The 14,015-nt window shown below is 35.1% G+C and overlaps 1 protein-coding gene across 1 annotated transcript; it reads right to left on the bottom strand.

Moving 5' to 3' along the window:
* Window positions 1-7,105: 7,105 nt before the first annotated feature.
* LOC103709151 (serpin-ZXA-like) lies at window positions 7,106-13,265 on the bottom strand. Its single transcript, XM_008794375.4, has 2 exons — window positions 12,807-13,265; window positions 7,106-8,102 (listed from the first exon to the last, which is right to left on the bottom strand). The coding sequence occupies exons 1-2, from the start codon at window positions 13,194-13,196 to the stop codon at window positions 7,320-7,322; spliced, it is 1,173 nt and encodes a 390-aa protein (XP_008792597.1). The 5' UTR covers window positions 13,197-13,265; the 3' UTR covers window positions 7,106-7,319.
* Between the last annotated feature and the right edge of the window lie 750 nt (window positions 13,266-14,015).

Here is a 14,015-nt window from a genome sequence, read left to right as displayed (position 1 = left end):
ACTGTGGCATTGTCTACAGTCCAGTGATCCCGATTCCCCAATCCCACTGAGGTGAGATTTTATTAATTATTTTTTGGTTTAATTAAATTATATTTAGTTAAGTAATTAATTTAAAATTTGTTATTTTTTGGTTCAATTGTAGATTGGTTGTGAGTCTACTGACTTCACTACTTCAGCGGTTCGGCACTATTCGGCCTCTTCTCGCTGTCGAGTTCGGAACTATTCCACCTCTTCTCGACACAATTAAGTTCGGCACTACTTGTCGGGACCCGAGTTTGTTTTTCTTGACACAATTAAATTTTATCATTTTTAACTTATTTATATTTTGATTTGTTTGTGGTGGTTTTTTAATTGCTTAGTTTGATAATATTATTTATAGATTAAAATGTCTAATAGAAAATATGACTGTGGGTATGAAAAACTCAAAAAAAAAAAAAAATCGATAAACTCATTCAATCTCAAAAAGGAGCTCTAGATAGATTTGTTGTTACAAACAAACATAACACTACATCAAATTCAACTCAAGAATTAGCAATAGAACAGGCACCCGAAATAGAGCTAAAAAATGAGATTGCCAGTGAAACAATATCTAGTGAAGAACACAATGAAGAATCAGATGGAGATAGGATAAACAAGGAAAAAGATTGTGAAACTAGTTCTATTCCTACAAATTTATATGATCCTGGTCAATGGAAAATAATTGATACAAAATTTAGAGATCTAATAGTGGAAAGAGGTCCAATTAGGGATTATGATTTTCATTTTCCTAAGGATGAAAACAATAGACACTTTTCTACGATATATTATATTCGTAAGTTACCTAATGGTGAAAAACATAATAGAAAATGGTTAGTGTATTCGAAAGATTTGGATAGAGTATATTGTTTTTGCTGTAAATTATTTGATTCAAAGTCTAGCACGAGTCAATTAGTCAATGAAGGAAGTAGGGATTGGAAAAATCTAGGTATCAAGCTTAAAAGTCATGAAACAACTAATGAACATATCATTAGCATGAATAGGTGGATTGAGTTAGAAGTGAGATTGCTAAAAAATAATACAATTGATAAAAATCTCCAAGAACAAATAAACCAAGAGAAGGATCATTGGAAAAAAGTTCTATTTAGAATTATTGCTGTCGTAAAAAATCTTGCAAAAAATAATTTAGCATTTCGAGGAAAGAATGAAAAGATCTATCAAAGCAATAACGGAAATTTTCTAAGTTTTATTGAAACGATTGCAGAATTTGATCCAATAATGCAAGAACATATTCGACGCATTCAACATGGTGAAATTTACAATCATTATTTAGGTCATAATATTCAAAATGAATTGATTCAAATGTTAGCATCTGAAATTAAAGCTATAATACTTAAAAAGATTAAAGAAGCAAAATATTTTTCTGTAATACTTGATTGCACTCCTGATGCAAGCCATCAGGAACAAATGACCCTAGTTTTAAGATGTGTAGATACTTCAACAAGTTCAGTAAAAGTAGAAGAATATTTTTTAGAATTTTTAGAAATAGATGATACCTCTGGAAAGGGCCTTTTTAATGAACTTATAAATATAATAGAAAAACATAAACTTGAGGTTAATGATATAAGAGGACAAGGGTATGATAATGGATCTAATATGAAAGGAAAACATCAAGGTGTACAAAGAAGATTATTAGATATAAATCCTAGAGCATTTTACACACCATGTGGATGTCATAACTTGAATTTAGTATTATGTGATACTGCTAACTCGTGTCCTAAAGCTATATCTTTTTTTGGAGTGATACAACGAATTTATACCTTATTTTCTTCTTCTACAAAATGATGGAAAATTTTACAAGATAATATATCCACATTAACTCTTAAACCCTTATCACAAACACGTTGGGAAAGTCGTATTGAAAGTGTCAAAGCAATTAAAAACCAAGCTCCTAAAATAAGAGATGCTTTAGTTCAATTAGCGGAAACTAGTGAAGATCCTAAAATAAAGAGTGAAGCCACATGTTTAGCTACATATGAGATTGAAAATTTTGAATTTTTATTGGGCATGAATATTTGGTATGATATATTGTTTGCTGTTAACTCAGTTAGTAAGATTTTACAATCTGAAGACATGCATATTGATGTTGCTATAGATCAATTAAAAGGTCTTCTTTCTTATTTGAAAAGTTATAGGAAAAATGGATTCATGAATGCTTTGAATTCATCTAAAGAAATTGCAAATGAAATGGAAATAGAACCTATATTTCGTGAAAAACGTGTGATCCGTAGAAAAAAATATTTTGATGAAAATAATGATGATGAGATAACAAGATCAGCTGAAGAATCTTTTAGAATTGATTACTTTTTATATATAGTAGATCAAGCTATTTTTTCAATTCAAAATAGGTTTGAACAATTTACCGTATATGAAAATGTTTTTGGTTTTTTGTTTAATTTTAGAAAGTTAAAATCTTTGAATGAAGATGATTTGAAAAAGTGTTGTCTTAATCTTGAAAACTTTTTAAAGCATGGTGAATATTCTGATATTGATGGTATTGATCTGTTTTCAGAGTTAAAAATTTTAAAAGAATTTTTACAAACAGAAACTAGTACCCCCTATTGATATTTTAAGTTTTATAAAAAAAACAGATTCTTTTCCAAATGCATGCATTGCATATAGGATATTATTAACAATACCTGTAACAGTTGCTTCTGCTGAAAGAAGTTTTTCAAAATTAAAGTTGATAAAATCTTATTTGCGATCAACTATGTCACAAGAAAGATTAAATGGATTAGCTATATTATCGATTGAAAATAGTATTTTAATGGATCTTGAGTATAAAAGTTTAATTAGTAATTTTGCTTCTCAAAAAGCTAGGCGAATTATTTTTAAATAAAAATTTTAAAAAATTTTTATACTTATTAAAAAAATTATTATTTAAATAATAATAAAAAAGGCCCCTTCTAATGAGTTCGCCTAAGGCCCCCAAATGTATTGGGCCGCCCCTGGTAGCAGGTAGGATCACAGCCCCTCCTAATTATATATATATATATATATATAAAAGATAAGATAAGAAAATGTAATGTTCATCGAAGCACTGACCGATCATAGATGCAGTCAATCAATATCAACATTGACGCCAATGTCAATATCTTTCATCTAATTTTTGTGGTCTGTATGGCAATAAAGAGGTACAATATTTTGTCGCCTGCGACAACAAAAACCCTAGAAACCAAGGTGCTGATTAAGTGCTAGCACAAGTTGTGGGTCAGATTGCCGAGCATCCCCTCTGATCTTGTCGGCAGCCTCACCGAGAGACTCATTTCTTTTTCCAACCTCAATGTTGTTGCTATGTTTCAACATCATCCTAGAACTCATCGATCATCACAATCACATGGCAAGATTCAAGATGCCAAACTTTTTTGGCCAGTCTTTGGCAGCAAGTAGAAAGTCATTACCATTACAACTGGCTGTTTAATTAATTAATTAATAACCCTTTACTTGCCCCTTTGGGTTTGCCTTTGCTGCTATTTTGGCTACCGGATGGCGTCAGCGGATGGTGATGATTCAAATACATCATCTTATGCGGAGGAGTATTAGTTAAATGAATTAGTTCGGGGCTTTGCACCCAAAAAAGATGATTTAAAAGGATCTCCAGACTCGATGTGAATCATTTTGGCTGCTATTAGTAGGGTTTGATGCAATTCAGGAGCGAAATCTGCCACATCAGAAAGCTGACTCGCATGCCAAACTTCCAAATACCATAACATGATCATATGATGTTTGATTGAGATAAATTTTTGCAATTCTTTTTTTTTTTAATTTTTTATAATCAAAAAATTCGAGTTAAGCGGGTTGAGGAAGCTCTTTCTTCTATCTGATTGGATCAAAGAATAGGCCAACACAGGCTACAATAAGTTTACTTAGAATTGAACGCCATATGTCAATCTTGACATATAATTCCAATACTTCTAGGTTTAGCAGCAAGGACACCCATAAACTTTCCTTGGAAGATCTCAGTTGGTCTCGGACTCGAGTGAGACAGGATTTGGATCAGAATCTGGGCATTTACGAGCTCTCGTCATAGGGAGGTAATTGGAGACATCTCTTAGTGCTGAGGCCATGGAAGTGACCCTTGACCACGGAAGAGAACAGCAGGTCTTCGTTGGAGTTTCTCCTTCTTGGAGTGGGGTTGCCAACCGACCATCATCAGATTGTCACCGACGTCAAACACACGGTTTCCTTCTTTTCTATTGAGTCAACAATAGCAACCCCCTCACTTTCAAGTCATTGTTCCACAATGGACTTTTTTTTTTTTTTCGCTGAAAAAGAGGGGAAGGGGGGAGAAAGGGACAAGCCAACCCCCGCATAGCAGCTTTTACTGGGCCCCCACCCCGCCAGGAGGATGATCGATGCAGATAGAAATGACCGTGGTGTTGGGCACTCCGGCCGGTTTTTCTCATACCCTTCCCACCCGTGAGCCGACTATTCGCATTCTGTTCACACTTTGCTTGTATATTTGTAAACAATGCTATGATAAGGTTATTATCACATTATCACTTATATTTATCTACATTGTAGCTATATATCTGTCATCCAACTATCAAATGCAAGAAGAATGCTGTTCTTTTTCTCCTTTCGGCATTTTCGAAGCTCTACATATTATCAGCACAACCTAGTAAACATTTTAACCATGATTGTAGGTAACACCAGAATGAAAAATGTGAAAGAGCTAGTAGAATTAGGACAAGATCTATGGACTCTTCTAATAAAGCGGTACCATAAGAATGAACTATTAATCAATTGAGTTAATAATCTTCTCACGACATAAAACTCAGTAATAAATACTGCAACACCTTAATCCCTTATCTAAATACTTTTTCAGGGAAAACCGTTGAACGCCTTGTATAATGGTTAAATAAACTAATAATCAATTGAGTTAATAATTTTCCTTTATTTTCTTGTGATCTTTGGTTATTGCTTTCATATTTGTATCAATATGTGAGAAATATTTATTTTTCTTCATCTTCAGATCAAAGGAATTTTCCAAAAAAAATCCAGTTTTTGAATTTTATTGAACCATTATGCCCTTGCTTTGATAATTAATAACTTTCAAGTGTGCATCCACATGTATTTTATGCGTATTCATTACCAATGTTTATTTGCATCGACTAAGATAAATCTTCGCATTCATTTGAGAGGAGGGAGAAGTAATGGTCCAGTAGAAATTCAAAGCAGAAAAAAAAAACCAATTTCAGCATATATAAAGTATTTTTTCTACAAAAGCTCCTCAAATTAATAATGTCTCATCTTTTCCTCGGATGTTTGGGCTTAAGACTATTTTCTGAATGGCCCAATTATCATTTCACGGCATGTGCATGCACATCCAAAAGTGGAAACTTAGGGCATATTTGATTGAGAGGAGTTGGACTTTTGAATGGAAATAGAAATAAGTGACTCTCATTCTAGCCTTTTGGCTAGGAGGAGTTCCATTTCCATTCTAATCCTAAGGAAAATGAGAATGCCTCAATGCCTAAAATCCAATTCCTACTCTACCTTAGTATTTAAATTCTATTCCGATTCTAATTCCGATTCCGATCACGAATTAAACATGTTAGAGATCATGGCTATTCTAATTCCTATTCTAATTCATTTCGATTTTGATTCCGATTTCGGTCGTGAACCAAACATGTCCTCAAAGTCTAACAACATTGTTGATTGAAGCCACCAGCTGGATACCCCTATGAAAGATGAGATAAAGATTTTGTTGAGAAATAAAATGACAACTCTAAAGAGGAATATAGAAAAAATATGGAATAAATATAGAGATAGCAACAGGAATGCTCGGCAAATGAGAATCCATAAAACGACACTAGCTCGATTAGTTTGAAGTAATGCTAAAGGTTCAAGTTACATGCATACGAACAATTCTCATGCAATGTGACAAGAGAGGATTAGTGCCGCTCGCAGATTTGCTGCCAAACATGGTGAGTTAATTATGGAGTTGCTAAGAATTGAAGGTGATGGACTTTTCTTGTGCACATAAGGTGCATCCAAAAGCATTTTCATTAGATTTAACTCTACCATCAATGTTCACCTTCAGACACCAGAAAAGACGAGTGCAAGTGCCATGGCCGGTAGAAGGTCCCCGGTGGCGAGATGAAGGACATGGAGCGAAGGACCGGAGACGAAGAGCAGGTAGCTGTGCTTGAAGAAGGGTTAAAGCTTGTCTCACCACAACCTTGGGGCTGAAGTGTTCTCATCATTTATAATCAATCCTCTCAATTTCCAGCTAATCCTATTCCCACCAGGAAATAGATATTATCAGAGCTAGCCATTAGGGTAGTAAATAACTAATAGAGGAACATTCCTTGCATGTAAATTTAGCACACTTCAGTCTAGCATCCACCTTGTCTTAATTCTGCCACAGCAAGCAGTTCACAAGCGTCAGAGGACAAAACATTTTGGCATCTTAAGACAGAATTCATGATATATTATTCTGAATGCTTGCTCTCTTATTCAACAAGAAAGCAGTTATCAAACATGTCTGAGAGCAGTAAGAATTTTGATCAGAAGTAATCCAAGACAATGTGGCTTCTTGTTTTGGTAAACGTGTTCATTTAAGAGCTCAGAGATGCATAGCTACAAGAAAATGCCCAGTTTTGATGATTGATCTTTATAGTTTCCACATACAAAGGGAACAGATAAATGATCATTATATGTAGAATTTAATTTTCGGAAATAAGGAGCCTGATAAAGATTACTCCTCCAGAGCAAACTTCAAAACATCAACAGTGATATTAGTCAGATTTTTTTTTTCAACAAAAAAGGAAAAGTAAAGATTGTAGAGAAACCTTTGTTTGACTAGTGCTCATGCATTTCTGAAGGCCAATGACAATCAGTTCACAATTAATTTAAATTTCAGAAAAATTATTTATACCAAATGATTCCATCCATTCCTTAGATACCAATCACAACTATTTTATGCACAATGGTAGAACAGCTGAAAGTAATAAGAAACAATTAATTTTGTGATATTTGAATCGATTTTCAAAGTTTTAGTCTTAGCAGCAACTACCGTCTAGCATTAGGTAATCAAGTGATCCCAGCAAGATAACCATGGGAATTAGCAATATAAAGACCATGAGACTAAATAGAAGATGCAGATTAGAGCTATTTACAATCAGTGAAGACTATTAAACAACAAAAATAGAGTCAGCTAAACATTGATGTGGACTATAATACGATCATAACATGTCTCGATGATATCACTCATTATGTAATGCATACATCTCTCACAGTCAGTACACTCGGAAGAACTTTCAACTCCATCTGGAGATTTACCCAGCAAGCAAAGGATTGATCACATGCCCAGCAAAAAGCACAACTCCAGTAATGTCTTCTCTGATCAAATACACAAATGGGTGATCAGCCACGAAGTCCAGAGGGTTCAGTTGTAATGACCTTAACGCCACCACTGCAGCTGAAGCAGCAGCTGCTTCAGTTCCTTCCTCAGTGACTTCGATAAAAGCTTTGTGGAAAACTGATGATACATAAAGGTTATGACCTACAGGCGAATCAACCATCTCTGTCAGATCCCCATTCCCACTAAAAGGCAATGCCAGTCCCAAATCTTTCAAAACTTTAGATGCTTCAAACCCAAATGATATCTTGAACCTGGGGAGCTTGAAATCTCCCACTGCCACCTTTTGAGTCGGAAGGTGCCGATTTAAGAAGTCAGATTCGGAACTCAACTTCTCTGCCAAACTCCACAGACCATCTTGCGCATCAGGTAGAAAAATATACATAGAAAATTGCCTCCTATCCTCACCCTGCTTATAAGGAAGCCTAAGGACTTTGAAGCCATTATGCGCGGAGACAAATTGCTTTTTTTCACTAGTCATAAAAGATACTTGAACTGAGCTTCCATTTAGCAGGTGGAATGCAGAGTCTTTAGTTGAAGATGCATCAAACTTTTCATCCCAGGCTCCCTTAAAGTAAAGTGCATTACCAAACACCAATCTGGTAGTACTGTCAACAGATCCAGAAGGAAGGAGCTCTTTGATAAGACCAGCTGTAACACTCTCAACCCATGAATTAACTTCATTTGCGACTTCAGCAGCCTTTACCAATGACAAAAGAGGGCCATAACACCACCATCAACAACAGAACATTGATAGAAAAGTGAACATCATTAAAAGCATCATATTATCATCATCATAATTGAATCCATAACATTTAATTCTTTTGAAGTAGCACCAGCAATTTATCAATAATGCTAAAAGTTTGGACACCTAAAGTGAGAGGCATAAGCAAAACCCAATTATTTATTTTAAAAAAAGGAATCATGAGCACATAAAATAGCCTATTTCTGCCATTAAGAAGTTCTTATATGTGATTTCTTTTCTTTTGTTCATGTGTGGAATAACAAGAAACCTTGGTGCTGCTTGCATTCTCATATATTCCTTTTGAAAGAAAAGGACACTGCCACTGGAAAATTAGAAGGCCCTTATTCCTGGTAAACAGGGGTGTGTATTAGACTGATAGACAAATTGGTCCTTTGCTAGCTTAAAGACCCAGATCATCAAAGAATAATAATAAGGTGAAATCAGTTTTCTGCATGCTCTCGTATATTATACTCTCCAGGATTCAGTAATAATCATTGTTATCAAAAGAATTTGAGCTTTTCTATTACACTCGAGATTATTAAATTCTGGAGCATATAATATATGAAAAATGCAGAAAAACTGATTTCAGGATCCCGGAAACTTCATATTGAAACAGAAAATTATCACTCGGGATATCTTGCAAGGTAACAGAATAAAACATAATTTTTGAAAAAAAGAAGAAGAGGGTACCAATATGATAATAAAGAAGGTAAAGTAAGTGGCAGCTGTAAAATGAGAAAAGAATTATGCCATACAATTAACAATTGCCTAACTCACAAGTTTACCGAATGTGAACCTATTTGGGTCTGCAATATAGCGATTGGTAGAATTTGGAGCTCAAAACAGTTAAATAAAAGGGCATAGTGCTTCATGATAATAATTGTGGACAACTAGGCACTAAAAAAAGTATATGAAGGTCCAAAGGAGTTACTGATGAAGTTCACATGACTTCACAAATTATTCCAAGGAGGAAGTGGTGGCGCTTATTATTTACTGATGGGAATTAAATGTTCTCAAAGTTTTCGGATCAAAATAATTTACATTCAAATTTTTTGACACAATTAATCAGCAGTCCTTTTTAAAAAAAATAACTCATAGCATATGTTTCTTACAGATTCAATGCACAAATACTCAGTTCTAAGCTATTGTTTAGAGCTCGAACCTAGTGGTTATAGAAGTTTAAACATTTTCAAGGTAAAAACCCAGGCTAGTTGCTAGGCCTGGAGCTGAATAGGAGTTCAATCATATCTGCCACTTCTGTTACATAAGTTTCATTATTCTGATGCTGAAAAACATGGACTAGTTTCTAAGCATCACAGGGTTTCAGACATTTCTGGATAGATAATGTAATTTTTAGGCAGAATAGCTTAGTTTGTTTATAATGTATACGAACTTATTTGGCCAGTAATACACCTGATTTACAATTTATTTTAGTATCTTTATATGTGGTGGCAGTCACATCACTAGAAGTAATTATTGTTTTAAAATAATACTGAATAAGCATTTAACATCCTCATGGTGGATTCCATGAAATCATATGGTGGACTCTTAAAAAATTGATCCTTTTTTGTTCTAGCTTTGTTCATGTTCTCCACTTTGAATCATTCCAGCCCTGCCTTTTCCATTCACATCATTTGACCACAGATTTGGTGGAAAAAGGATTATGACTTTATGATAGAGAAAAAGCAATAGAATCTTAAAACTAACTACAATTATATTTTTGTCCCTCGCCATAGCAATACCACCCCCTCAAAACTATAGTTAGATTTTCTATTTGTTACCATCAAATTTGTCCACAATATTTTTCATGCATCTCAATTACATCTCAGACCTTGATGTGGCTTTGTCAAGTATCTCATCATATATTGTTGGAGTGAACTTACTACCAAATTAGTCGTGCAGCCTAAGTACAGATGAGATAACCATTGGATGTCTTGGGTTTCTAACAATACTATGGTATTTATCATCATGGCACTTTACAAGCTAAGGAAGGCTATCGTCATCAACTAATAGAAGGGGTCCATCATATCAAGGTGAACTTATGCATAAAAATAGCCACTTTGCATGTCAAAGAATAAGATATACTAGCTGCACTGCCTGGCTACAAGACCGACGTGGTAACTTTTTCTTCAAAAATGGGCTTCCTGCAAAGATATTCAGATTCTGGAGCAGATTTTTCTTGGAGCTTCATCAGTTGAAATAGCATGCATATTGCCTCTAATCTAATTAAGCAAAGTTATGTATGATTTATATGTGGATCACACTTTTTGATGGTTTAATGAGGCATCATGAAAATCAGCAAGTGATGCTACTACACTGTACAATGAATATCAAGAATTACAACCTCGCACAGTTAATGGCATTTTTAAAATACTGGTTAAGAAAGGAGGGAAAAGATATTTAAGGAATAAGAAATGGATAATTATAAACTTTGCACCAGGATTTCTTGACATTTCCTTTAAAACATTAAAAGGTATTATGATACTCAGAAGATTTATAATTCGCATCTCAGCCTTCCCCTGCAAACCAATAGGACATATCCTAAACCAACCAAACTAATTCTCGAGCAAACCCCTCAAACACTCCATTAAGAATCCTACATCCTCCTTAAAGCTATAAATATCTGTTGGAATATAGTTATACGATTCAAACTCCAATGTTTCTCCACCACCAAAAAATCTCACATTAAGAATGAATGATCTATAAAATAATAAATGTTGGTTGAAAATTGTCTTTGAAATGTAAAATCTATGTTTCTCAAAATGGATACATGAAGTCATGCCATCAAAATAGTTACCGATTTGTACAATGACTCATGAAAAAAATCCATTCCAAGAAATCTAAAATCCCTAATTCCCATAAAGTACATTGATTGATTTCTCATGCTTGATTTTTTTTTTTTTACCTTCAATCTAGGGTGAAAGATAAGAAGCAACTACAGAACCTAGTCTTATCTGGTCACTCCAAATTCTGTTTCATCCTTCTTTTTTTGGGACACCGAACATTCGGGACACTTCATGACACTTCCTAACACTTTCTATCATCATATTATGATGTTGTCATCACTATTTTCTATTTATGGCACTTCTATATGAAATTATCGAGTCTGAAATTACAATTACTAAGCACTTTATCAAACTTTATGAACTTAAGGAGCATAGGTCTTGCCCGTTATTTATTATACATAGTTACATCCAAGGTACACCATACCAGTCTAAATTAGACAATACGGAGCATACTGTACTGTACCGGTATCCGGTATGGGTAGCGTACCGATACTCGGTATGCCAAAAAACTCCGTATCGTACTATACCGGCACTGTGCTAGTGTGGCACCAATACGGAATCGGTACTGAGACGGCGAACCTTGATTACATCAATATGTATTCACACACACACATACACAAAAGATCTAGACTATGTCCAATTTTTAGAAGGTTTCTGTATTGGATTCTTCTAGTCACTTGGTCACTTGATACTCATGTTCAAGTAACATTGCCCTAAACTTTTATGCAGATAGAAATAACATCAGATGTCGCAGTTGGATTGTCTTTCCAGAGACAATAGAATGGCTGCACAAACCCAAGGTAGCAGAACTGCTTAATAACAGATTAGTAAATGATGAAGGCAAGTGTTGCTCATATATGATCAAGATGGATTAGTATAGTTACAGCATTACCATCATGATCTCATAAGTTACAGACACAAATAAAAATAAGGACAAATGAAGATTAAATTTTACTCAAAAGCTATCAAAATTAATCTCTTTTCGCATATTAAAACATGCTAATTCTTAATGCAGACACAGAACTTGATCTAACTATATCATGCGATGGTGCATCCAAGTCCAGTGTACCTTTGCAAGTATTATATCAACTAAGTAACATAAGTACCAAATTACGAATTATAAGACCACTCCGGGTTTTTTTTCTATCTTCTAGAAAGCATATGAATCTAACCTTTCAGTTCACTGTAAGTAAACAGAAACAGAGGCTCCATGGAGCCAAAGCGGAAAGGCCTTGAACCAGTAAATGGCTAGGCGTAAGGCTGAAAATCCCAAACATCCCGAATAAAGAGCAGTCACCATATAAACAACCAACCAGACGGTTCTCCAAAGACACGGAATAGAAGAGTGAACCAAAAAATAATGGAAAGTACTAAGACCAAATCCTAGTTATTTGATGCTAGATTAGTTCAGTGGCTAATTCTGATACGTTAGATCTCTAAAATTCGTTAGATCTCTAAAATTAACATCATATTCATCTTTGGAAATAAAAGGTAGCGACTGCTATGAATTTACTCAAATAAGAACTAGAGACATAACAAACAGTGTGACATTTTTCTTTTCACATCATAGCAGCTTAGTGCTCAAGATGTTAAGCATCTTTAATTATGTGATTAAATACAAAGAAATTGGGAAGTATGAATCTCTTTCTCATAAAGATCAAATTTTTGACTGCCAGGCTGCCAGCTTCGCCCAAATCTAGATTTCTTTTTTAGAAACTTTGTAAATCCAGTAGAAAAATTATATAATCATGTAAAGATTAAAAAGTATCAGTAAATAACAAAATCTGAGAACTCGGAGGTTATTTAGTCCCCCAAATCTAATTTTTATCTACTTTTAGTCAAAAAGCGAAAGAAATAAGAACAAAACTCTCACCTTTGCTTGGAAATCGACGGCCTTGGCCTCGGCTTTGTAAGTGGAAGTGACGATCTCCTTGAAAGAGGGCTTCAGGGAGAGGGAGGCGTCGACCCAGACGCCGTTGGCGAAGCAGACCCGTGGCCCGCCGGCGGCCGAGCCGTCGGCGAGGACGAGGGCGACGATCTGGGAGGAGAGCGCGTTGAGGTCGCCGGCAGCGTTGGATCGGAGGAAGGAGAGAAGCTGGTCGAGTGTGGGGCCCTTGGCGCCAGCGGCGACGAGGGCGAGGACGATGTGGACGGAAAGCGGGGAGAAGGCGAGGTTGGCGTCGGCCGCGGAGGCCGAGCCGACGTGCTTCGCGAGCCGGAGTGAGAAGGCGGTCTGGTTTCCGATCGACTCCCGGAGGTCCATTTTGGGAATAAAATTTCTCAAACAATTCTCTCCCTACAGGAAGAATAGAGATGAGAGGGGGAGCGAAGAAAGAGGACTCGGTGGTGGCGGAGGATCTTTCGTTAATATAAATGGTCGTTCTTTTGCAATTATTTACAGATCTATCTAGTGGGCAATCTAGATATAAAGCTTAAATACGGAGGGTATTTATGCCTAATACGTCGAACAGAGTAAAGAATCGACGAGTGCTCGCAATTAATTGATGCTGTGCTTGTTAGTTACGCTACTTTTACGATCAGCCAAGCTTCAGTTTTTTTTCCAAATTTTTTTTTATATATTTTTTATTTAATCAGGAAGAGTTCAAGTGTTTTTCAAGGGTTTAGGTAGGCTTAGAAATCATATGATAGCTTTTTATCAATCATCCAAATTAATGGAGGATATTTTTAGCCGAAATAATTTTTTTAAAATCCAAATAATATTTTTCTTTCTGCGTGCTAGTTTATTTGGGATTTCTAAAGATGTATTTTTATTGTTTTCCTCGCCAAACTTTTGATGATTGTTTTTTCATGTGTGTAAGAGGATTGAATGTTTGATTGACATAATTTAGGATTTTTTGTGGGAGAAAATAAAAATAACAAAATAATAATAATATTTTACTTAAATCTTGTAGAAAGAAAACAAAATTCTCTCTGAGTTTTTCTTTTTCCCTTCTTGCATTCGAAAAATTAGTATTTGGGCTAGATTTGAACAAGCTTTAAAAAAATGCAAGCCAGTTGGGTCATCTGATTTCTATAGGAATTTCAGCTTAATTCTATAGAAAAATCCAAACAAGCTTTTATC

Source organism: Phoenix dactylifera, chromosome 16, assembly GCF_009389715.1.
Source record: "Phoenix dactylifera cultivar Barhee BC4 chromosome 16, palm_55x_up_171113_PBpolish2nd_filt_p, whole genome shotgun sequence".
Classification (NCBI taxonomy): Eukaryota; Viridiplantae; Streptophyta; class Magnoliopsida; order Arecales; family Arecaceae; genus Phoenix; species Phoenix dactylifera.
This window is presented reverse-complemented; position numbering and strand designations above follow the sequence as displayed.